At 39.2% G+C, this 25,777-nt stretch overlaps 1 protein-coding gene across 3 annotated transcripts in view; it reads left to right on the top strand.

Annotated features, from left to right (window-relative positions):
* The window catches only part of SLC25A13 (solute carrier family 25 member 13), a 105,540-nt gene that overhangs the window by 30,664 nt on the left and 49,099 nt on the right, over window positions 1–25,777 (top strand). For all 3 annotated transcript variants that reach the window (XM_084510219.1, XM_084510218.1, XM_084510217.1), the window contains 3 exons: window positions 2,833–2,948; window positions 17,094–17,233; window positions 23,920–24,066. In XM_084510219.1, coding sequence (XP_084366345.1) covers window positions 2,833–2,948; window positions 17,094–17,233; window positions 23,920–24,066 — 403 coding nt within the window. The remainder of the gene's footprint in view (window positions 1–2,832; window positions 2,949–17,093; window positions 17,234–23,919; window positions 24,067–25,777) is intronic.

Here is a 25,777-nt window from a genome sequence, read left to right as displayed (position 1 = left end):
TTCAGCGAAGGGTTATGCTAAACCCAAAAGGGTGATGCTAAACCACAGAGAAAATGTGTTACCCAGGCAACTACCCTTGTGCAGTATAGAGAAGTGAGCATATGGCTATGTAGTACACATTATTTCAGCATCTTTAAGCATTAAGAATCACACGTGTAATTGACTGTGAAAAATTACTGCTCAGTTACTGTATTGTATGGTCATAATAGAAGTAAATGAATACGTCATTGTTGTTAGAATAGATCTGTTGGGAATCACTAGCAGGCTAGTCTACTTAGGGAGCAAAAATACAATAAGAAGAAAATAGCGGGTTTAATTAACATGTAAAAATTGGGTTAATTTGAATTCAGCTGGCACAGCAGATATTAATGTCTCTTCTTTAATAGTCTGGCAAGAACCACACAATTTGTACACTTTTAATCTTCCTAGGGCTATGAATAATTGTTTTTAAAAATGGATACGGGGTTATTTTCATCATCTCTCTCTGACTTATTAGGGGGGTTTATTACTTGCCAGGACTGACAAAGAATGCTTCTGCCAGTATCGAATATTGTAGCAGTGCTGGAGTCCTCATCGAATCCCGGCGTAGTGGCACAGGATGTGCTCGTAGCATGGCGTTGGGATTCTGCTGGGAAGGGCGCTGTGTCACCATTGCTGCACGTGTTGGGATCCCTTGATAAGGACATAGGTTGGTTGTTGTTTCATACAAACAGCAGCTGTATCAAGTCGGTGTTGGCAGGTAGTTTCAATTCTAAACAATCCTATTCAAGAGTCTCGTTGCCTGCTATTTTGTTCCTTCTGTCTGGGCTTTATAATATTTGGGACAGAAGCATTCAGTGCTTTGTAGCTGTTTGCTGTTGTGGAAGTTGTCAGGTACGTAACAAATAATAATGGATCATAATGAGCTTTTATAACCTCAAAGTCACACAGTAACAACAAATATGTGTAAATGCAAAACTAAGTAGGTTGTGATGAGTAGGTTTAAACTTAAATTAAATATTGCTTTTTTTTTTTTTTTTTAAGCCTTTTGGTTTGGGAGAGATGGAAGTTTTCTGCCTTTTAAAGACTGAGTATCTGCAGCACGTTCTGGGTTTCACACTTGGTGGTACCGTGAGCTCCTCAGGAACTTGAAACAAATGATTTCACAGCCTGCCCGTGTGATAACGTGCACTCATGTTGCAGGTCACTGGCTTCTTTGCCAGTAAAACTTAAGGCCTGCTCATATGTTTATTGGCATCATCAGTTGTGAGTTTAATATTAAGAGTACCTGAGGAGGTTTCTTTTTATTTATTTTTCTTGCTACATAATTACTTATGGTGGCAAGTTTCCAAAGCTAATTATTTGTTAGAGTATTTCTGACTCTACATACGCTTTTATTTTCACTTTTATTTAGTGTGTGCGTATTGAGGGAGGTAAAGTAGAACAGCTTTTTTTCTATATTACTTTTTTTTTTTTTTTTTATAGTACTCTTCTGTTCATCCTCTTATTTTCATGTTCTTCATGGAAATCAGCTCATGGTACTCTGTGGCTGTTTAGTTGCTGACAGCAAGCACGCTTCTCTGTGACTTAAAAAATAATTCCCTTGAGACAGGGTGACTGGGAATGGGTATACAGTTCTGGGTCATCGTAACGTGATGGGATGAAAAGAATGCCTTTTTTCTTCAAACACATCATTTTTTACTGTTACTGCGTACCGAGTGGAAGTTTTTGTGGAACCAGCCACAGTACCATTTTGAGTGAAAGTCCTGAGGATATTGCTAGTTTTTAAAGTAGAATAATAGTAATAATAATTTGTTTATTAACATTTGTTGCAATGAATTCTGTGCATCTTGGAAAGAAATCTTCATTCCCCAGGTATTTGCTGCCTTGTGGAGCTGTTAAAGCCACACGTTTGCTGCCCTGGCATACAGCAGCCCAGAGAGAGCCAGTCCTAAAGCTCCGCGGCTGGCAGCAGGCCCTGCAGCCACACATTTGAAGATGATTTTGAGCTGTACAACCCAGTCATTAAAGAAGCAGCGAACAGAAGAATGGTTAGCCTTTGTCCCTGTAAGAAAAGGAGTTTGATCTCCATTTAAACTCCTGGGCGTGACCCGGAGAAATTAAAACTGCTCAAGGCCTTTGCTGCAGCAAACCTACTACTGGAAACGACGCCAAGTTGCCTCATTATGTATTTCTGCTTATGAGCTACCCTAAAGAAAGGCACCTCTGCTTTTATCTGTGCTCTGCTAATGCACGGGTGTCTTGGGAAGCTGGCTACGATGATGAATTTGACTGAAGTGCTCTTGGGCGGAGGCAGGCTGTGCAGACTGCTGCTTGAAACCCGTGACTCCACACGCAGCACTCGAGGGCTGCCACGGGTGACTAACATGTGCCAGCAAACAGGTAGCACTCCCCAGTCCTTTCCTTCAGGAGTGAGTGGTAGCATGTAGGTTTTGAATGGATTTGCTTCCCAGAAGCCCTAAATCCCGAGTCCCAGGGGAAGTTATTCATATCCTGGCTGGCTGGCTTGGCGCTGGAGGGAGGCAGGCTCCCCCAGAGGGCAGTTCAGGTAGGCATTAAAGCCGAGGTGAGTAGCCACACTGAGCGCCTGGCTGATTTTATGGCCTGTTGTGACTTGCTAAGCAGAACAGCTCCTCGTTCAACCGAGTCATTTCCATCTAGCAGTGTAAAGGGCTGCTAACACTGATTGGGTGTTTTAGGATAAGGTTTAATCCCTGTTGATAACAACTTGTATACATTTTTGTCTTCTTTTGCATAATCTGTGTTATATTGTGTTTTTCTTTTCTGCAGGCAGGTGGTTTCATAGCTTTTGCTTTTTCCTTCCTCCTTCAGGTTGATATCCTTCCAAGAGTTTGTGGCATTTGAATCAGTCCTGTGTGCTCCAGATGCATTGTTCATAGTAGCCTTTCAGCTGTTTGACAAGACTGGCAAAGGAGAAGTTACTTTTGGTAAGAATGGTCTGCAATGCACGCTCTTAATTTAACTATCCCTACTTGTACCAAACTATTTTACCTTTTGTTACCATAGCAAACATAGTTATTGGTAATAGAACTATATAAGTACCACTTTCTGGATGAATTATTTTAATCACTTACACGTGTATAATATGAAGTCAAGGACACAGTTATCTTCGTGGCTTTCTCTGGAAAACTGGTCGCTTCTTCTTCTCCCCAGCATGTTTGTGCAGGTCTTCAGAACAGCAGTGAAAGGTGGCTATAGGAAACGATTGTAAAACCACAAAAAAGTTGCCAGGGGACTTGGGCAAACGTTGAGTCTGAAATTACCCTGAATTATTTTTTGTTTATATTGGCTATGTTGCAAGCTGGCTTCCTTTTAAGGCTTAATACTTTTTTAATGTGAGATTTTTCAGTGATAAATATATTGTAACCCCACAGAAAATCCAGCTGTGCATCGGAGGTGTGGTGTTTGCACAGACAGCGTGGCATAGTTAGGACAGTTTAAAACATGGTTATGGGGACTATTTATTTCTAGACAGCACAGAGAGTTTTTGGTATCTGCAGGACTATCTGCCACCTGCCTAGTGACAAAGACCATTACGTCTGGAAGAATCAGAAATTAGCAGGCTTCAAGAACTTCAGACATTGAACTGCACATGAAAAAGTGTGGGGCATTTTTTCACCCTAAGCACCTGCATTGGATAAAAATGTTATTTCTAATCTGTTATATTTGAAGAGGTTTATCCATATGTCTCAAGTTTCATTAATTGGTTATTAAACATCTTTAAATAAAAGGAAATCTGAATGACAGTGGCCCTTTCTCTTTCCCACCTTCCCCTATATGGTTCATATGTCCTTTGTCTTTTGCTCCTAGTGCTTGCATATACCATATGCTTAGTTAAAAAAGCTCTTTTCCAGCCCATTTAAACTGACAAGATCTCCTGTTACGGTTGCTTGAAGCATCATTATCTTCCTTCTTCCATCTCCAAAAATCTGTATTTGAAGTTGCGGCTGGTGAGAAGACTTACTGTCTCTTCTTGTGTCTGTTTTGTTTTTTCCTTATTTTGGTTGTTTGTTGAGTTTGTGAAAGACATGTCTTGTGTACAATACTACTTGTTAGAACAGCTTTAAAAAAATTACTATGGATTCTAAAGGATTTGAAAGAATTTCAGGATAAATTTCTGCTGATCCTAACCTTGCTGAAGGAAGTATTTTGTGCCTGACAGTCTTGTGCATGTTTATGGACAGAGAGACAACGAGAGGCAGCATGCTTTTAAATCAGGAAGGCTCAGATATTTTGCAATGGTTTTGTTCCAGCATAGGCAAACCAGGCTTCCTGGAATGCCTGTGATGTGCAGGTTCTTGTCTGCGTCAGAGCCCCCAGTCGCTTGGAGCACTTGTTAATAATCTAGGAAGAACTGTAGTTGTTTGATCTGAATGCTGAATCAGTCCAACTTAGCTTTTTAACTTTTGGCGTTCTCGTTCATATTTTTCCTGCTGGCAAATGCTTCCCTTGGGGTTCGACACAGTGAGTCAAGGGATTCGTTTGGCATTTGAAGCCCATTGAAGTCCTTTTAGCAATAAGAGAAACTCTTATGCCAGGCTGTATTTAAGGTATTTGAAAGAAGAAGCATGCCAACATTGGCAGAACCTCAGATATCTTTTTTTTTTTTTTTTTTAATTCCTTCCTCCCCTACTCTAAAATCATAAAAGCATTTGTAACTTCTGCATAGTACCTTGTAGCTACCGCCCCAGAAAATGCCTGGAGTAGGAAGGATGTGAGAGCTGTCTCAGTGCTGTGAGTTCTCAGCAAAACCAAATGAACTTTAGATAAAGCTAGTGTACATTTTCTGTCATAAGGGAGAAGCTTTTTTTTTTTCCTATTGTAAAAAATAACAAATATTTTCACAAATTAGTTACTACAATGCTCTCCTGTAACTTTGCCACTCAGTGCCTCAGACATGCATCTGCGAGGTTAATTATGAGATCTTTTTCCATTGACTTGAATGAAAGTGGGATCAAGTCCTTATCAAGGTTAGGAGAGTTAAATAGGGGTTTTATGTACTGTGGAATTACAGTGTGAAAGAAAAAGGAGAAAAGGGAAAGGATCATTTTTCACTATGCTGCTGCTAAGTGTACTATCTCAAGGATCCCTTTATAAATGTGTATCTCATTTTACTGTTGTAAAGCATGGCTTATCTTTGCAGTCATTGTTTTTCTGTATAATGAGATAATGGTGTAAATATTTTAGCTTATACTGAACGAAGTATAGGGCTTCCTGGCTGTGAACTGCCCGTTTTCTACTAAGCAAGTCATCCAATTCATATTCTTCCACATGTGTGCTTAGCATGGCACCTTTGTAAAACAGATTAATAATGGGTTTTACATCAATGAGCTTTTACACTGAATGCCACTTCCAGGCTGTGGATGTTCAGGGAAATGTTGTGGGTAAAAAGTTTTGGTATTCAATATTTTGCACTTTTATTGCAAAACACTGCATCTTTAGCTTCTGTGTTGGCAAGTCCTTTGCATTTTAGCCAAACCTTGACATCTCTACAATTTTAAATGTTTCTATTCTTTCAAGTTACAAGTTAACCGTATGTAGTTCTTTTGGCAGAGGTGGCATCTATTTAAAAGAACCGATTCGCAAGCAGTGTGTGTGTGGAGGTGGGGGGGAATATTTCTAGTTTATTGCTTTTGGGAGATGAATGAAATGGCCAGCAGTAAATTAGTGGCCAGTGGCTGACTGAGACTACACCTGGCTGTTGCATCACCTTGTAGATTTATCTGCTGCTGAAGTGTCAAAGCTTTGACAGTTTGCAAGGAGTTAAAGCTCTCAGCAGGAAAGTGGGAGGAAGTTTAGCTGGCTTTTAAATTCGAGGCAAAGAGCAAACCATTGCTTCTTACTGTTGAGTGTTGACAGGCACATAAAAGCTGATAATGTAAGTCCAGGGGTTTAAGAGACTTAGTAGAGTTGCTTTTTTGTCGTATGACTGTATTTTAATGCCTCATTAAAGAAGCAAAGCCCTTTGAAATTCTTTACTAGATGGCATTAAAAAAAAAGGTGAGATGCTTGGGTAAAAATGTCAGTGTTTAAAAACTAAGTTGTCTTAACCTCTATCTTTAATTTTGGATGGATAAATGAAATGATGAGAGTTAACAATTCTGAGCTGTGAATAACACAGCAGTGATACCTGTGAACTGCAACTTTATTTCTCATATACAGGTTCTCACAGCCCTAATGAAGGGCAAAATTAACATTGTAGATGTCATTTTTTCTTATTAATAAAAGAAAGGCAGAAAAAGAAAAATGATTGCCTAAGTCTGTGCTGACGACCAGCATTGAACCTGACTTTGAAGATTTTCATTGATTTCTTTTGAACTAGATTTACCCTGCAAACAGAAGTTCTAACTCTCACAGTTATTGAAATGTAGCTGTGGTATATTTTGTGGTTTTCTATTTATTTATTTATTTCTTCTAAAGTCTTCTAATTCGACCTGAAGCTGTTTCAAAATGGATGCTATGCTGTGCTGCCCTGAGAAATATGAATACGCCGGAAAACCCGTTAGGCCTTTCATTAAAAAACAAAAAGAAAACAAAAACAAAAAATACCCTTCACTCCCTAGACAGCAAAAAAACCCAAAGGGAATGGGGAACCCAAACACTAAATTGTTGCTTGCTTGGCATAACAACTGCAGAGTCAAGCAATGCATCTGTTTTTGTCTCAAAACAGAACTCTATTTACATGCAGACAGCAGCTATTGTGGCTCTGTGCTCCTGTTATTAATTATAGCACTACACATTTCTTAGAGGAACACATGAATTAATGATGCATCTTACTAAGCACTCCTGCTTGCTTATCTGATACTTGAATTGCCTGAACACTTGTTTGTAAATTCATAAAAACATGTAGCTCTTCACTGAGGTTTGAAGGTGTATATACAGCTATTGTGATGAGCTTCGGGGTTCTTGCTCTGTGATAACACTCTGACTCTTTGTCAATATGCTAAGAATTATTACAGGAGTACAACACTTGCTTTCCTAACCGAAGGGTTAGGTTCAGACTTTATGAGCTAGCTTGATTTTGTTGCAGAGGATTATTTTATGCTTTGCCCTATTTTATGCTTCGCTCAGTGTGACCTGGCTCTTCTTTTGGGATTTTTATTTTTGTACAACACTTAGCTTAGTGATGCCCAGCCTGGTACGCTCAAAACCATGGAAAGCAAGGAAAAGCTAAATCTGAACGACCAACCTTAAATTGCTGAGGCTGTGAGCTTTGATCATTTGCTAAATTGCAATATTCAGTAATTCTTAGCAAGTTTTCCGTTGCAGGTTGAAATTGGTTAGAAACCATTTGTAGCTAGTGATGTGTTAGCTTACACCTACACAGCGAGGCATTTGTTGGTTTATAACTGACAGTTGCCTGGATATGATGATCCCAACAGCAGCATTACAAGTGCAAAATGTGTTTAGTCTCTGATATTTTTTGTTGTTTCTACTGGATTTTGCACAAGTTACAGCTAGTTTTAATTAAAAGAGGATGTAAGGAAGACTTGTAAGTATATTTATTTTTCTTCAAAACAACTTTTGAAGTATACTTGATATTATTTTCATATAATTTCCTTTCTAAACTTACGTCGAACTGGCAAGCTTCTCTTATTTTTTCTTTTGCCTGAAATGTTACATAACTAGGCAGACTTTCATGAAGGCATCTGAAGTGAAACAAAGCGTGTTTAGTCACAAAGCCAATTTGTCCTTTTAAGTGTTAGGAGAGGTTCCATCCGTTCATGCAGATGTGTTTCATTGGGTCTAGAAAATACAACTGCGTTTCCTAAGTCATCCAGAACTGAAATTTGGTGTTTGATCTTTGCTGTTTTAGTTTTCTTCCTTTTTTTTTTTTTTTAATTTGCTTTTTAAATTAAAGTCAGACCAAAGACTGAGCATCTCTCTTCTCTTCAGCAAAAAAACAAGGAATGATCACAGTATCACTGAACAGTTGAGGTTGGACGGGACAGTGGCAGCCAACTGCAGGGCCAGCAAGGCCAGGCTGCTCTGGGGACTGTGCCCAGTGGAGGTTTTAAATATCTCTGAGGATGGAGACCCTGTAGCTTCTGTGAGCAAGTGACTTACAGAGCTTGCCTATCATGATGGCGAAAAAGAAGTTACTGATTCCTGGTTGGGAAAACCCCATTCCCTCAGCCTGTTCTCACGTCACATGCATCAACACCCAACTGTCTTTGTGACTGTGATGTATAGAGATGATAAAGTTATATTTTATTTTAGGTAGCATATTATGTTTGTCTTGGTAGAAGTGCGAAGTACTCTGCTTTTTTTTTTTTTTTTAAACTATTATTATTCTTCAGGGCAAAAGGGGCAAGTTTTTATGCCCTCCTGGGGCCTAGTGCTTTCCAAACCTGTGGTCTTTGGGCTCTGGCAGTTTGTCACTCACTTCTAAGGATGCCAGGAAAGGTAACAAAGAAATGTAAGGTTGTTGCCAATAAGCTGAAATTATGGATATATTTCTCCAGCAGAAATATTTTAAAGGATTTACATCTTGAAAAAATGTTGAAAACCTTTTCTGTAAGCCAAATATGTAATGCTTTGTGTATAAATTTCATGTTATTTCCCCTGACTTCCAAGGAGGACAGAAGAAGCAGAGGAGTTTGGATGCAGGATCTTAAATGCTGAGAGCTACGGTACTCTAGAAAAAGAAACTCTTTTGGGGGGTATTTTCAATATTTAGCAGAGGTAATAGATGTGCTCGTCTCAGTCAGAAATCACAGCCAAGATGAATTGGATGATGTATGGGTTTGTCACGAGGAAGCACATTCATAGTTTTTGAAGTGACCGGAGTAAAAACAACCAGAGCAGGGGAAGGTGAAGAGGATGACAAAGTGAGCACATTTTGAAACGTGAAGATTATCATGGATCTTTTGTGATTGATGAAAAATCACAGAGACAGAAGCATGTTCTCTGTGATGTTTTCATTGAAGTAAGATTAATCTGTAGTACTGCTCTGCCCTTGTTGAGAAGTTTGGATAGGGCAACAAACTTATAACCACTGAATTTTGTTCAGTAAATAGCATGTTTCATCTAAAAGAGAAGGCACGCTGAACTTTTATTAGGATTTGTACCAGACTTCCTGGTTTTGTGGGGTCTTTGGGGGGATTTTTTGGTGATTTTCGTTCTCATGACAGTCTTCTTAATACATCTGAATGACGTTTGGTTCGTGATACTTTTCTTAATCTCACCCTTGTGTAGAGTATGTGCTATAAAGCCTTTGTTGCTTCTTCAAACCACAAAATGGATATGTTTCACGTCCTAGTGAAAGCAGACACTCTTAGCAAAGGAAGACTCCATCCTCCTGCTTCTCTTCCCTGCTATGAATGCCTCTAAGGGAGCTGATGCTCCGGTTGGTGCTGTTGCAGTACTGCCTGGAGATGTGCTGAGTCAACCAGTTCATTTTATGCAGGCGTCTCGGGATCCATTGTAAGCTTTTGCTTTCCCCTGATTTGCTCCAGATGTTAATAGGTTACCTGGAGGTAATAAAAGGTGATAAACCATTGTGAAGGCAGCCACTTTTTGATAGAAGTGGAGCTTTATTGCACTTCTTTAAATGATCGGTTTGCATTCCAAAAAGACCCCAAAGCCAACACCATGATTTTTTGAGAACTTTTAACCTTTTTTAATCACTCATGAGCAATGTTTTCTGAACAACTGACTGCAGGTGCACACCAATATCAGACTGACATGCATGGATTGTGTGGTATCTTCTCAGAGACGGAAGAACGGCTCAGAAAGCTGTTCCAGTTCAGTGGGTCAAAAATCCACTTTTTATGAAAGGCTAACTGTAGATTTGCACGATTGACTATAATGGCTTCAATTTTAAAAGATAGAGGTAACAGAGAGCACTTCCAGTTGGTGGGATAATTCAAGAATACTACATGCTCAAATGGCTAAAATATTGTGCTTTCTGCTGCTACTTCATGGTACTTAAAAAGAAAAAAATAGGTGTGGAAAAGGTGGGAAAAAGCCAATTTGAGAGTAAATCTCAACTATATGAGGTCACTCTTTGGTTAACAGTAAGCCCAGGGTTAGCCATCTTTCATGCAGCTGTATATGCTGTTGGGGAAAAAAATACAACATGATTACTTGGCAGCATTTGGAGAGGAACCAGAAGCTTCCACACCAGAATATATTTAAACTGTAGCAGCAGAAGTATACTATTTTAAGCTTGATTTTATTTATTTATTTTCCATCCCCTTTTCAAATTGTCCTAGAATTACGAACTAGAAGGCAAAAAAACTTCAGCAGGCCCTGAAAGCTAGCAAGGTATATTGTTATTACAAATTTTAATATGAAATTTCAGATGGCAAAATACACATACTTTCAGAGTGTGTGTACTTCAGTTTTCTAAATTGGAAAATCTGCTGTTACCTAGCAGTTAATAACTATTTTTTCCAACATTTGGAATGCAGGACCTGATTTGATAAGCTGATAAAAGAAAACAAAACTGAGAACATGTTGGAAATGCTCAAAGTGAAAATTACAGTTTAGGTAGGTTTGGGGGTAGATAGTTAGACATTTTAATTGAACTAAAATAGTTTTATACTAATACGGTACTGTTGTGGGAGTACATTTTGTGGTGCATTTGAAATTGAAGTATTTAAGTGGGGGAAAATGTATGTTAATGCTTTGCAAGAAAGTGATTTTTTTTTAATACCATCTATCTAAGCAAAATAGCTGTTAAAGAAATAGAGCTCTCAAGTCTGTATTTGGAGAGTAAAGTGTAATAACTTTTATGCTCTTTTAGAATAATTTCTCTGAGCCAGGAGTTTGCTTTTATCACTTTGGTTGGTGTATTAAACTGCTGTAGGAAACAATCAGGTGAACTCTGAAGGAAATTTGTTTTCCTGGACAGCTACAGCAAAGTCAGCCCCTGCCAGTGTCAAGAAAGCTGTTGAGTCAGTCTGGATTCTGAAAGTCCTGTGCTTTTAACATCTCCATGACAGGGATAACAGAAGTGAGTCCAGATGATGATTTCACTTACCATGTGGAAATTGGGACACTGAATTTGAAGCAACAGCTTTGGTTACACACAAGCAGCACTGGCTTATGTTAGGCAGCAAAACCTCTGCTTGTCCACTACAATTCAGCACTAGTCCACAGCTGGACTAGCTCAACACGGCTAAATTAGTTTAAAATTACCATTTTTATTATTTGTGTTTAATTGCATCTTTGGGGATTTTCTCTGAATTTGGAGTAACTAGTCCTATTAAAAAACCCATAAGCTACCACTTACACGTATATGCATGCACAAAAATTTAACAAAAGCAAAATCAGTTTTTTTTTTTTTTTTTTTTTTTTTTTATTAAGGTGTTTATACCAAAATGTCTATGTACAGCCACACGTTTTAGGTGCAGGTGAAACTGATCTTAGTCTAAATATACAGGGTGCACTAATGGAAGGTTTTGCACTCCTTTGAATGAATGTTTTAAAACAGAAGCATACCGTGTGATGGAGTGCAGATGAATTGCACTGACCTGAGCTGCTACCTTTTTTCAGATCAACCCCCACCCTTCTCGAGTCGTGAAATACAATCCCATTATCTTCAAATTATGTACTCGGTTTCTACCGTGCCAGCTTCAGCGTGAGAGTTCTAACAGATATCTTCCTAATAGTATTTTTCAGAAGGAAAGAACCTAACGTTTTTTTTTTTTTTTTTTTGATTCCGAATTGTGGAATTGCTTGTAGCCCATGTTTTGCAAGGAATTAAGAGGTAGAAAAATACAGCATTAGTGTACTGTGTCAGGACTTCTCACCCATGGAAATAGGTGGCTGTGACAGCTATTTCTGCTCTTCTTTGCTAAGGGATGTTGGAGGGATGAGTACTTTTCCTTTGCAATCCATAGTAATCAAGGTATTCCAAGATATTATTAATTCACAGCATGCCAGGTATAAAACCATTTTAACCCACTTCCTTTACAAAGCATCAGGGAGATCAAGAAGGTGATTGTACTGCTAGTACTTCCAGAGTGCTCTAGCTTTTCTGGGTAAATGTGGATGACTGGACAACCCAGTCAAGTACTTGGACTACCCATAAGGAAAACATCAGTTCACATCTTAGCTGAGCAGATGTGATGTGAGCATATGTTTTCCAAAATAAAAAGGCATAATTATAGAACAGTCTTAGTGCCAGACCGTGGAAGGATGGAAATAAACTCTGTGCTGCATATTTGAAGTTCACAACAGTAAATAGGAAAGGGAAACGGAAAAAAAAAAGACAAAAAAGGGACAAAGAACCCTTGGACAAAACCCAACAATTTCAGTCAAAGAAGATAATACAAAATATTATTGCTTGAGTGTTTTGGACATATATATGTACTTGTCTCTAGACATACATGTTTTTGCACAGGTCCATCAAACTTTATTTTTGCTGCCAGGAGCAGCGAGGGCGGCAGCTCCACAGGGCGGGTGAGCCTGCAGCCAGCAGAGGTGACAAGAGGACGGACGGGCACAGGCAGAGACCTCACCAAGGAAGGGCACAGCCCCGTGCTGCCTAAACAAGGAGACCAAAGCAGGTCTGGTGACAGTGACCAAGGTCAGCCAAGAGCCCAGCAACTGCCAGACAAGCCAGTGGTGATGAGGCAGGTTCAAGGACAGGCCTCAGTCAGAGTCAGCAGGCTTGGGATCACTAAGGCAGGTGGGCAGGCAAAAGTGTCCATATGGACTAGTTCAGGCAAGAACCAAGGACCTGAGATATGCGGCTTCTCACAGCTCTTTGCCCAGACCCTGATCTAAGTGCTCATAGATGGGGCAGGGGGAAGAGGTTGCAGAATCTGGTGGTGTGCACAGGGTCAAGAGCCTCATGGAAGAACGTAGTTCCAAATGGTCAATGAGGACTCAGTGGAAAGCCTGTAGAAGTCATTCTGTTCTCATCTGCACTGGGCTTTAGGTCAAGCCTTACTTACTGGTTGGCAAGGTGGTAGGGTTTCCAGTCATGACGGTGAAACGGCTACTCACAAATAGGTTAATTTGACCAACGGGACTTCCCTCTTTAATTTTTCTTTAATGTAAGATTTTATCTAAATGACTTTGTAATTGAAAACATTGAACTTTTTTCAACCATTTAAAGGAAGCTTTTTCCAAATGCTAGATCACAGTAGTGCAACATTAACAAAACACATAAAGATATCATCTATTGTCTGAGCAGAATGATGGGGGGTTGCATATTCTGTTTTTTAAAAATCCATATCTCTGTATAAAAAGGATCTGTCTGACACTCTTTGTATTCATTTTACTTTGTTGGAGCCAAGCTGTAGCTGTAATGCTCATATGTTCCTCTTCAGGCCCTTGAGTATGATGAATATAGAAGCAGCTACTGCCATAAGGGTTTGAAAAGTTTATTGGTACATGTGGAACTCTTGTTAGCTTATGATAGCTCATGTAATTTCAAATTTGTCTTTTGCTTTCCTCTTTGCAGAAGGTAGCCTGTGTTCTTTACAGGAGTTGCTACTACCAATATCATCAGGATAATCTCATTTTTCTCAAGGTTCAACTTCTTAGTACAGGTTTTCTACACCAAGCAAAATAATAATTGCATAAAGGTGCAACATACAACTGTATAAAACAAATCCCATTTTGACAGCCTATTTGCAAAAAAATTGCAGCTATTTTCTAAGTGGGATTTTTGTAGATGGTGATTCTTTTTGTAGCTATGAGACATGTAGGTACTTGTGCATATATATAGTTTGAAAGTATCCCCATCCCTAGAGATAATCAGCCCTCAGCTGGATATGGTCCTGAGCAACCTGACCTGACTGGATTGTTTCTGACAGGAGGCTGGACCAAATGAGGTCCAGGTGTCCTTTCCATCACAAACTATTCAGTGACTCTGAAAAAAAGTTCCTTAAAAAAAACAAAACAAAACAAAAAAACACCTGGCTACTGAGAAACTTTTCTGCTACTCGTTGTTTTAAGGTGTATAGTTCAGCTAGTTGGTGGAACTTCACAGCTCCAGGTTTGAGGTCCAAACTACATTTTAAAATTGTATATTTTTTATTTTAATTCTGTACTTAGATGATTAGTAGATTAAATTTAGAAGTGCGTAATAATTTGGAGTGAGTTCCAGTACACAATTGGATGTCTTCTGATGGTTAGCAGGCTTGATCAGGTTTTATGTTCCTTTGCGTAAGGTTCCTTTTCCTGTTTGTAGTGCCAATATTAAGAGGTGGGGTTTTTTGTTTGTTTGTTTTTGGCCTTTTGTCAGAAGTTAGCTTTTTTTTTCACTTTTTGTTTTTTGATTTTCTTGAGTGGTAATTTTTCTTATATGCCACAACCAAGGAGTGTTTACAAGGCAACTCAGGGGAGCAAGACACATTGTACTTGCAACATAGCTCATGTGTGATAACTAATCAAAATAAAATCACAGTGGCATAATCACAGGACACTGTAATTTTCATATGTAAACATAAGCAAAGATTGTGAGGAGCCTGCTGTCATCAAAAGAGGTTTGAGACTGCTTTTATATTAACTACGGTTTTCCTATCTCTTATTTCACATCAAGTAAGAAAGCGCTTTTTTTTCTCTTTGACAATGACAAGTCTGGAGTCCAACCAAACCTAGTTTTTGTAAATGTCAATGTTTCTAAACTCATCCAAACAGAATCAGTGTCTTGTTCTGTGTAAATCTGGGAGATGGATTGAGAGGGACAAAGGAAACTGATGAGCATCTGAATGCTGTGTGGGAGACAGGCATCTAAATAGGTACTGTAGCTGTCCTGGGAATATCTTCACTCCTCTGGAAAAGCGGAGTGGTTGCTAGCAGGAGGAGACAGCTTTACAGTCCTTTTGTTTGTGGACAAAACTGGCTGCCTTCTTCATGCAGGTTCCTTTCTTTGAGGGCTGGGGGAGGAAGTCTGGCAGAAATCAGGAAGATAATCTCCAACATGTGACTTCTGCCCTAAGCTGTGTCGGTAGGAAGCATCCTAAATAACAGGCATTTGGTAGTGGGACAGTCAATCTGAACCAATTGACTTTTCCTCCCAGTTGCCTTGAGAGCAGAATTTTGCCACTGGAGAATGCTGGCTGACGAGACCCAAGCCAGTTGTGATGGAGCTTGAAGACACGAATGAACAATGCTGCCCTGGGGGCAGTGTCTCAAGTTGCTTGGAGAAAATTCTCATAGGACGTTAGGGCCTGAAGATCTGAATTTTAAGAATTTGAGGTTAACTAGGGTCAGTTTTTCTGTTTGTAAGTTAAAACCAACTTGTTCTTTCACAACTGATCCCAGGGATCGGTGGGTGGTGCATTTTTAAAGATGAAACTACTGACTTTGTTGAGATGTGAAGAGGTCTTCGATATCATCTCTACTGTCTCCACGAATCCCAGACTATGACCTCCCCCCTTGCTTTAGAACAAGCTGTCCTTATCCTGCAGGTAGTACCAGCTGCAGTGAGTTTGGGTCTGTGTGAGGCAGGACACTTGCCTCTTTCACCACCTCACAACCATTTTATGTATGTCATAGTCCTTCATTAACTTAGGTGCTTCCTGACAGCTTCCAAGCTCTCAGCTGTTCCATCCTGGCTCTCACCCATTTCCTGCTTCTTTGTCTGACTGTGAATTTCATCCTGGCTGGGTTTCCCCAGGTCAGCAGAGCTGCTGTGCCTTTCTGACATGGACTGAACCAGAAAACAGAGCTCAACCTGTGCAGAAGATGAGACGTCATGGCCCCAAAGCGGCATCTCCCACTTCACTTGTGGCGCTGGGGTGAGCAGGAAGATGGCTTCCAGGCTTTGCCCGTAGGTAGAGGCTGGCTCCAAGGAGGTGGCTTCCAGCTTCTTCTGCAGGCAGGGAGACAGACAGCTGTGCTGCTTTCCTTCCCCCCAGGCTCTGGTCACGCTTGGGAACTGGCCTCCAGCTCTGTGGCTCACAGAGACAGACAGGAGCTGAGAGGTTGGGTTCCTGCTCTTCTGCGAAGTGTGAAGGGGGCCAGGAGGAGGCTTCCTGCTCTACCTGTGGGTAGGGAGCGTCTCCTGGGAACAGCTCTCCGTGCCCACAGGTGATAGCAGGAGACAAGAACTGGCTCCTGGCTGGCATTGCTGGAGGCTTGTGCAGACATGAGGGAGGAATACAGCAGCTGGGAACCTCTGGCTTTGAGCTTGTCTTTGGAAGATGTGCTTGCCATTTATTTTTGGCTGAGACAACAACTGCTCTTGCCCTGAAGTGGGCTTCATCATATGAGAGACCTGTCTGAAAGACAAGTACTTCCTCAGGTCTTCTTACTGTTTCTGTGAGTTAAAATACGTATAGTCCAATTCCAGGAACATACTGCCCTTATTACTGATGATACAGGTTGGTGTGTTTCAAATAGTATTCATTTGCCAAAAATGTCAAGTACTATCAAAACATCTGCCAAGCCCATAATAAACTGATGGCCAGTTAGGACAACTAAACTAATCTGAACTAAACTATCAACCTTGCATTTAGGTGTGATTAACAAAACTTGCTCGCCCTGCATCCCATAGCAAAAATGAGACTGTAAAGTCTGCTTTATGTTGGAGGTGGTGATAAGTTTGTATTCTGTCTGCCATGTCCCTCCACCCCCTGCCTCACATATGACTGTTCCTGTAAGGTAACTACAGAAAAGTGGATCTTGAAATACTGGTATTTTTATAGTTGATTTGTTTGAATGTGGAGAACTCTTGGAATAATACGAAAGCCTGAATTATAGTGACACAAAACTTTCATTGTTAGCAGTTTGAAAAGATTATGCTGAAAATTGGTTAGCTTTAGTCATCTTTTCATAAATTGTCTTTTAATTTTTTATCCTTTCTCGCTTGATTTTGAAACTTGAAATATCTAGTTGAGTCTCTTCCAATCAAATGCTGCGAATGTAGAACTTCACAAATAAGATTATTCCAGAGATTGTATTAGTGAGGGTGTTCAAAACTTTTCATTTATTATGATTTTGTTTAACAAAAAAGCTAGGTTAGCTTTACAATATGTTACTGCTTTAAATGAACAATATTGCTTTCCTGTTAGAATATGCTCTGTTTTGTTTATGTAAATATATGCTCGTCTCTATTGTTATTTTATTTTATTATTAGACTAACATTTTTCTTTTTTTTTTTCCAGAGGATGCTAAGCAAGTTTTTGGCCAGACCACGATTCATCAGCACATTCCATTTAACTGGAATTCAGAGTTCGTACAGCTGCATTTTGGAAAGGATAGAAAAAGACACCTAACATACGCAGAGTTCACCCAGTTTTTACTGGTGGGTATAGTAGAGGTTATCAAGATTAATAAGATTCAAAGTACTTGCAAAATACCGTGCTAGTGGGAAAGTTGTGAGAAAGACTGTGTGGGTTTTTACAGTTGGACTGCTGAACTTTGATAGTGGTGATAAATAGGATAAGCTAGCGGTAAAGTTGCTGATTCTGGGTAGCTCTTTTTTTCTTCTTTTTTCTTTTGTTTTTGGCCCCTGTGTGCAGAAAGTCAGGTAGTTTTTGAAAGTTTCCTATATTGCATGAGTCAAAGAATATTAAATAACAGTATTGAACATTTTGGACCCAGACTAGTATTAAGAAATAATTTTGTCCATAAATAGAATGTTTACCAAATTGGTATTTTATTCTGTGCTGCTATCCAATAAGATGATATTTTGCATGATAATTGCTGCAGGCCATTTCCACACAATTCTTTCCTTTTCCTCATTTTTTTGTGTGTACAATAGGGAAATACCACTTAGTTTTGCTTTTGGTATATAAAGAATAAAATACTGTATTTCTTTTACAAGGAATTCTTGCCTATATACACTTTGGGGTACTTTGTTACAGAAAGCAAAATATTGTGCTAATAAAAAAATAAACAGATTATCTGCATTTCAGCACTACTATTAAAAATACTCTGTAGTAGGAAAAGTGATCCTTGAAGTGGTGAACATGTGAGATTCTTATTTGTATTCTGTCTGAATACTTAATGCCTGTATTAGTATTTACACTAGAGAGTTTTAAAATGGGAAACTGCTTGAAGACTGCAAGGTTTCTTTTTTTCTTGTTTACACAAGTATGTTAGTTCACAGTAGGGGGTGGTATCATTTTGATGAGGAATAATTAAGATAATGCTATTGAGACAAATGTTTCAAATTGACTTTGTAGAACAGAGCCTAATTAACTTTGTATGAAGAGGACGTCAGGTATCACATGATTAAATTGTATTCCCTTAGGTTTTGTATTGACTGTTGCAACTCCTAAGTAGCTTGGATATGCACCGATTTTGTGACGCAATGCTGAGCTAGAACCTCTTCTGGATAAAAGAACCAAAACGTTACTTTATCTGAAAAAAGGCCTGTGGCCACATGTGTTCCTTGGTTGTTCCAGTACCTCCTTCCATACAGAATAAGTCCTGGATGTGTATCCTGATTTTGTTGGATTACAATCACAGGCTTAACAGACTACCAGTCCTGTTTGCCTCATGTATCTGTCTGTTCAGAGATCAGAGGAAAACCTGAAGAAAAACACAGAATGAAAGGAAGACGTGTATAATCCTAGAATTGGATTTGAGTTGGAAGGGATCCTAAAGATCATCAAATTCCAACCTCTCTGCCACAGGGAGAGACACCTTCCAAAAGAAGGTGTCCACTTGCATGCACATACGCGCATACGAAAGAGTTTCAGAGCCACCAGCCTAAAATACCATATAACCTCATGGCTGGGTATTTGGAAGATTTAAGGTTTTTTTGTTTGTTTGTTTTGTTGTTTTTTGTTTTTTGTTTTTTTTTCCATTTTGGGTTCTTTCATGTTCTTTCTTTGAATTAGGACAAGCAGGAGCTGAGGCATGACTCATCTAGCTTTGGATTTAAGTCCTAACTACTAGGCTTTTTCATCCTAGCAGAGGGGTGATCCTCTTTTGTTGACTAAAAGGACTTCCTTCTATGTGATAATTTTCTGGGGAGAATTGTGTTTGTTTTTGGTGTGTTTTTTTTTTGTTGTTGTTTTGTGTTTTGTTTTTTTTTTTAAACCTTTTTATACTGCAAAAGCATATCCTAGCTATGTAGCGGTGCAGAGTAAAAGGTTGTATTGGAACACATCAGGGATCCTCTCACGAACCAGGTGGTCCTTTCAGTCATGATCTTCATATGACAGAAAGAGGGAGGATGAGTATAAACATGGAGAGTAAGATCAACAATTTTAAGTGTCCTCTAGAGGGGTGAGATGCATTCAGGAAAAGTTGTAAGGCTGCAAATAAAGTTGTTCTCAGCATTGGCACAGACAGCAGAAACTTTTAAGCAAATTAATTGTTCTAAAACTGCTGAAACAGTTGTCTGCTATCAGTACAGTTCGTTAGGATGCTCAGTCGCAGTAATTAGGTACATCTATTTACTTATTTTCTGTAACTGTAAATCCTAGGAACATGAGTTTTCTTACTGACTTGCTTTGCAGCTCTATATTATAGATAGTGAATTTGGGGCACAGGCATAGAAACCTTCCTTTAAGTTCTGTAACCTTTGGTACTCAGCCTTTCCTTCTGACATTCTGCCTTTGCATGAGTCAGTCTCCTTGTTCTGATGCCTAGACCTTGGACCTTAGACAGCAGGAGACCACAGTGGATACCAGATTACCTCTCTGCATTCCAGATGTGTGAATGCTCTTTATATTGCACTTAACATGGACCAGATGGTTCTGTAAGGCGCTTCAGGTACTGCTCTGTAAGTACAATGTAATTTGCCACTTCTAATGGAATAATCCAGCTAGAGTCAAATTCATTCATATTGGCTCCTATTATACCACATAAAGTTGTTACATATTCATTATCTGTTGCAGCATTTGGGCTAATCATCACTTCTGGCAAAGCTGAAGCTAGGCGGAAAATAACATTAGTATATTTTATCCATGCACAAGACAGATATCTTCTAGCTTTAAATAAGAAGAGTTTTTTTGGTGTTCTGAATATTTATATCCAGCCACCCCCTTTTTTGTCTACAGTAACAGAGAAGTCCAAAAGTATAGCCTCCAAACTACTTAGCTCAAGTATGCTTAACAGTCTATCTGCATGAATGCAGAGCTGAAGGTGTGTTGTTTTACCCCACTTCTCATTTTTGCTAGCTTAAAATTAGCTCAGATGTCTCTGCTGCGTATCAGTCACATCTATATCTGTTTGGATATAGTCCTGTTCTATTATCACTTAAACGGCAAGTCTGCTTCATGAAGCGCGATGTTGGCCCCTTTCCCAGCATGTGAAATCTATTCTGCAGAATGGATTTTAATATATGCTTATATGTGGACTTGCTAAATCCATTTCCGTGTTATCTGGGGATTTATTCATGCCCAGCATAGTAGTTGATGAAGTAGTAATCTTTAAACTCTTTATAATTGACACCCCAGGTTTTGCTCTGGTAGAAAGGATTGTGCTGCATATGATGGCTTGTAGATCCATTGGGATGGAACCCAAGCATAAGTTTCTATCTACCTGGAAAGTAATGAAGTTCATAATGAGCTGTAAGTGAAAGCTGAGGTAAAATCTGTAGATGGGAAATAATTTCATGAACATTTTGGTGCCAGCATGCCTGCCATGATGTGCAAATTAATTTTTCACAACGTCTTATACTAGCTGGGGGAATTTTGGACTCACAGCATCAAGGGAGAAGCTTATTTTCTAAAGTATATCTATGTTTACAACAAGTCTAGTCAGAGAAGGTTCTTTAGCATGTGCAATTTGTATTGCAAAGCAATGAGGATTGTATTCCTTTTAAACATAATCTGTCTCAGTAAGCAATACTGGACACAAATAGGTAAAGCAAATGTTTCTGCAGATCAGATAGCGTCTGTAAATGCTACTACAGCTTTGCATTTTTTGAGTTTATTTTAAAGTCGTATTTTTTATATTACTGCATGTACGCGGCATAGGACATGTTATGAATGTCTCATCAGATTTCCCTGATAAATTGCTCATAGCTACTGACCCTCATTTTGAAACACAGTCAAGCTGTGAGGTGCCTTAACGTTGAGACTCACCAGGGACTGCTGGAATCGGTAGCTTTTCTTTGGAGCTAAGGAGTTTAAGGCGTTTATTGCATTGTTGTGCAATGTACAGTGATTAGAGAAGTGACATCTGTCTGTTTTGTGATGGATTTTATATGAGAAATTTGGTTTTGAGGCTAAGTCTCCTCTGCATGTAATGTCTGAACGTTCTCATATGCCCTATCACTGTCTTGTTCGCATTTTGGGACTGTCCTGTGACAGAAGGTCCTTGTGCTTCCTTCCATTTGATGCAACCCGAACAAAGCAGTGCTTATCACAGCTCAGAACAGCTGCAGCCTGGAAAGACCCAACCTTGCTGAGAAAGTGGGATGTCTTCACTAACTATTTGCAGTCTGTTTAAACTCTTTCATTTCTGGTCTAAGGGTGTGAATAGGGAGCTCCAGAAGATGGAGATCACCCTATTCAGAGCTTTGACTTTCTGTCTTTTTACAGCTAAGCAGTTATTTACTAGCTGACGAGAGTATGGGCAAGTGGCAGCACTGAGGCCTTGACCACGTGTTTAACCAAGTGGGGTAATTAATTCTCTCTAGTTAATTCCATGGGTACCAAGAAAGGAATCATGTAAGCAAGGAGAAGATGGGGTGGTTTGGCTTGTACTTGATTGTGGTACTAAAGCCATTTTGTAATTAGCCGAGTGATGACAAGAAACATGCCCTTAACATATGTCTCTGGATCGTGAGCGCTGCTTTGCTTCCGTGGCTGTGACACTGCTCTCAGCCAAGGGCCCACCAACACCTGCTGTGCAGAGGTGGTAGCAAACTGGACTTATGTTCTGCAAGTGGTCCTCCAGGTTGTTTTTTTTGTTTTTTTGTTTTTTTTTGTTTTTTTTTTTTAACTGCATTTAAATGCTGGTTTCTGCCACCACAGGACTGTCAGCAATTTTGGTGGTTAAAACAAATGGAACAAGAGAGAGAAGAAAAGCAACATTCACTGTTTCCCATGTTATTCTTCTGCTAAATATAGGCGTTTTTTTATGATGCTGCCACTTAATGACAGTTGTTTTTGTTAATGTCTTCATATTTTTGTTCATTTGCTCCTGTGTTCCCATCTGCCAGGAGGTGAGCATTTAGGGAGACAGGGGTTGTTACACCTAACTCCTCTTCAGAGCTGCGTGCCTCCTGAGTACCTGCCTGCCTCAAGCTGACAAGTTTTTTGTGTGTGTTCCTGTGCTCCTCCCACTGTAAACCTCCCAGTGTTGCCTGCTTCCAAATTCTGTTGAAATTATAGGCACAACCAGAATGAAGCAGAAGCTTGCATGGCCGCATCCAGCCGGATTGCTCAATTGTAACACCTCCACACAGGGGGCTGTAATGTAAAGGAAACGTGACAGAACTGAAATTGTAACACTGCAAATTATACCCCACAAGCATTTCTCATTAAAAGCAGAAATTTCTGAATAATTCTGGGAGTGAAGTGCCCTGTTGAAACACCGATCGGGCCTTTCCTCTCCCCCCGCCTTTACCTTCTTCTGCCTAATATATGGGCTGCTTTTCATCATACCTTTCAGTTCAGGGTATAGCGTTTTAATTAGGAGTTAAGTCTAAAATTAGAGAGGCTGGGAGACTGAAGTGAAAAGGCAAAAATGGTTTGAATGGCAGCGTGAGGTGGGTGAGTAGGATGGGTGGTGGCTGCAGGCCTTCTGTGGACCTGGTCCTGCACCTGTTTGCCTTTCACCATTCACTCTCTGCCCCTTTGAATATTGCTGAGAGATAAACGGCGACTTACAGAGGATCGTGTTCACCAAGAGTACATCGGGCTTGTGATTCCTGACTAGTGTGAGTCTTGGATTAATGTGACTTTTAAGGCATATTTGCAACTGGAATTAAAGTAATAGGATAGTGTCGTTGTCCATTGCAAGACTTGGCGTAGTGTAACTGGCATACTTTTGCTGTGATTCCATTTTCTGAGTAATTGATTATGAATTTGTATTCAGACGAGGCACTGTATTTCCAGTGAAGTATTTTTAAGCCTTGAAATTGGAAGGAAGGAGATGGTAATGAGTTGTTTTCTTCCAGTCAGTAGAGAAACACTGATTGGTAAGTCAAACTATGTCACCAAAATGTAATTCTGCTTTAAGGAAATCTGTAGAACTACATAAAACTTTGATACACATTGTCAAGTTACCATCTCTGCAGGATTGTTCTTTTTAATTAAAAAATAAGAAAGAATCCTAACAGTAATTTACGAAGAAGTGGAGAAGGTCACGGTAGAAAAAGACACAGATTTTTGAGTGGTCTAATGCCTTTTTATCTTCTCTCAGTGAATCACAGACTGAGTTTATCAGGTGGTTGTGTCAGATAGTACTTGTGATAGGTTTCTACCTGTTACTGCAGCTGACATATTGAGAGGTGATCTTTAACCAGTCACGATACAATGAGTTTTAAATTAAACTGCTGCTGTCCTTTATAGATACATATATTTTTAAAGAGGATGCTTTTTGAGGGAATGCTTTCAGTACTAGTGGATGTCTGTGTGGAAATCTCTGGTCATTGCGTTGTCTTAATTCAAATGGTAGCAAAGAATTTTATGGAATATTTTTTGACCTGCAGCAACACGTGCAATAAACTGGATAATGCACATCATGGAACACTTTAATGTTCGTGCATGGGAGGTTGCCTCCACTTGTGGCATATCAACATGCCCTTCATTTCTCAGTTAAATTAATTGCATGACCTAATGCCCCCAGGGCAGAAAAATCGTAGCTGTTGTTTTAGATGCTCAGATCAGTGACAAAGGCCATATATGTTGGAAACAGTTGGAAAAGGCTGAAAATTATACATACAGTATCAATTAAAATTGGGTTACATGTAACTGTGTTTTGTTAAGTATGAGACATTCTATGGGATTCCATTAAATAAATCTAACTGTTAAGGTAATAATTCTGAACCTTTTGCTTTGTTTGTTTTTCATATATTTCCAGGAGATACAGTTAGAACATGCAAAACAAGCTTTTGTGCAACGGGACAATGCTCAGGCTGGAAGAGTCACAGCTATGGACTTCAGGGACATTATGGTCACCATCCGACCACATATGCTGACGCCATTTGTTGAAGAATGTCTAGTAGCTGTGAGTAGCTCTGGTAGCACCATTGGGAAAGACATGGGATACAAGGCTGAGGTTCCTTTTTTATGTAACTTGACTGCTCTGTGTGGCACATAGTCCACATTACAAATGAATGTTTGTAAGCTTAGCAGTCATTCTACACATAGGAAAGTTAACCCTCATTACATTATGTGTTCTCAATGTTCCTGGTCTCCTGAGACAAAAGACAAAGCGAGTAGGTGGATCTTAGTAATGACCTACAAATGTGGAATTCTGTGGCTATTTCTGGTCATTCCTTTCTTTTTTTTCCTCAAAGTAAAAATGCACAACACTATTGCATCCTATTTAGGAACTCATCCTCAAAGGACTTGCATTGTAATGTCAGTTCTGGTCTTTGGAGGGTAATTTCCAGACACCTGAGAGTGTGTATGAACTGCAACACCACCCAAGTGCATTCACTGATAGTAGTTACGCATCAGTGTACACATTTTTTGGCTTGAAATACATTTTATTATTTAGTGGACATTTTCCTGATTTATAGACCCTATTGTTATATTTCTGTTATCCATTAAGCAGAATCTATAATTTTAATTTTTAGTAATTTATTAATTTTCTGCTGTATCTCATGAGGAAAGTCTCTAGTTTTCCAGGAAGAATGGCCTTTCAGAACATATGAGATTCGTCTTTTGTGAACTGTGTTTCTCACAAAGCAGAACTTCTATTACAGCATGATAGGCCAAATTAAATATTATTCATATTTAGATAAATATGAAGAGGGAAAAAAAAAGGTACATTTGGTTTTGACCACAGTTTCTAATCTTGGAAATTTGTAGCAGCTCTTTCCAAATAATATGAAGTTTGGCTATATCCAGGTTTAAAGAAATTTGTTCTTCTTTGATTTGTAATGGAGAATTCCAGGGAGATGTGTAAAGTGATGAGAACTGCAAACTGGGTGCAGAATATTGGAAGGAGCATAGAGTGAAAAGCACAGCCAGAAGACTCATGGACAATGATTTCTGATACCTTCTTCCTCTGTTCTCTCCCCAGTCTTGCTAGCAGCTTTCCTGGGTCATATACTCTCTCAGAAAATATCAGATGAGGTTTTTGATTCTCCCTCAAGGTCAATTAAATTTTGGCAAGCTTACACATTGTTTTCAGAAATCTTGTAGATCATCAATCTTAAACTTTAAATTAGTGAATTGGCCCAATATTTTTTTTTCTGTGTGCAGACCCAACACCACTTCACAATAAAGGCTTGGGTTCAGTACTCATTTGAGAACGAATAACTGTTTGAACCTCATTGTTCCCATTTGGTTTGACTGCCTGATATAAGCCTGAGAGCTTACTGCTGGTTTTCCACAACTTGAAATGCCTGTGAATTTAAACGTTTGAATTGACCTTTTTCAGAATATGTTTTGATTTTGTTGAAATTTTCTGTATAGTAATATACTTTACATGTAGAAGTAGATTTCCTCATTACTAGAAATAAGCCAACTTATAAAACATTTCCAACTGAAACAGTACTGAAACTTGAACTTTGTAAATTACTACTGGTTATGTTGTTATAATCCTGCATATGTATTTGTTTAGGTTTGTAGGGTGGGGAGAGTTTTACATTCTGGTCATGATTAGTTTCAGTAACATAAGAATCTTTCATAGTTTTCTTTATTTCGCATTATTATTTTTTTTAAAAGCAACTCTGTGCTACTGTCACTCTTACAAAGATTTTGAAACA

This window comes from Aythya ferina, assembly GCF_964211825.1.
Source record: "Aythya ferina genome assembly, chromosome: 2".
Lineage (NCBI taxonomy): Eukaryota > Metazoa > Chordata > Aves > Anseriformes > Anatidae > Aythya > Aythya ferina.
The sequence above is the reverse complement of the archived record's forward strand: the minus strand, read 5'-3'. Positions and strand labels throughout refer to the sequence as shown.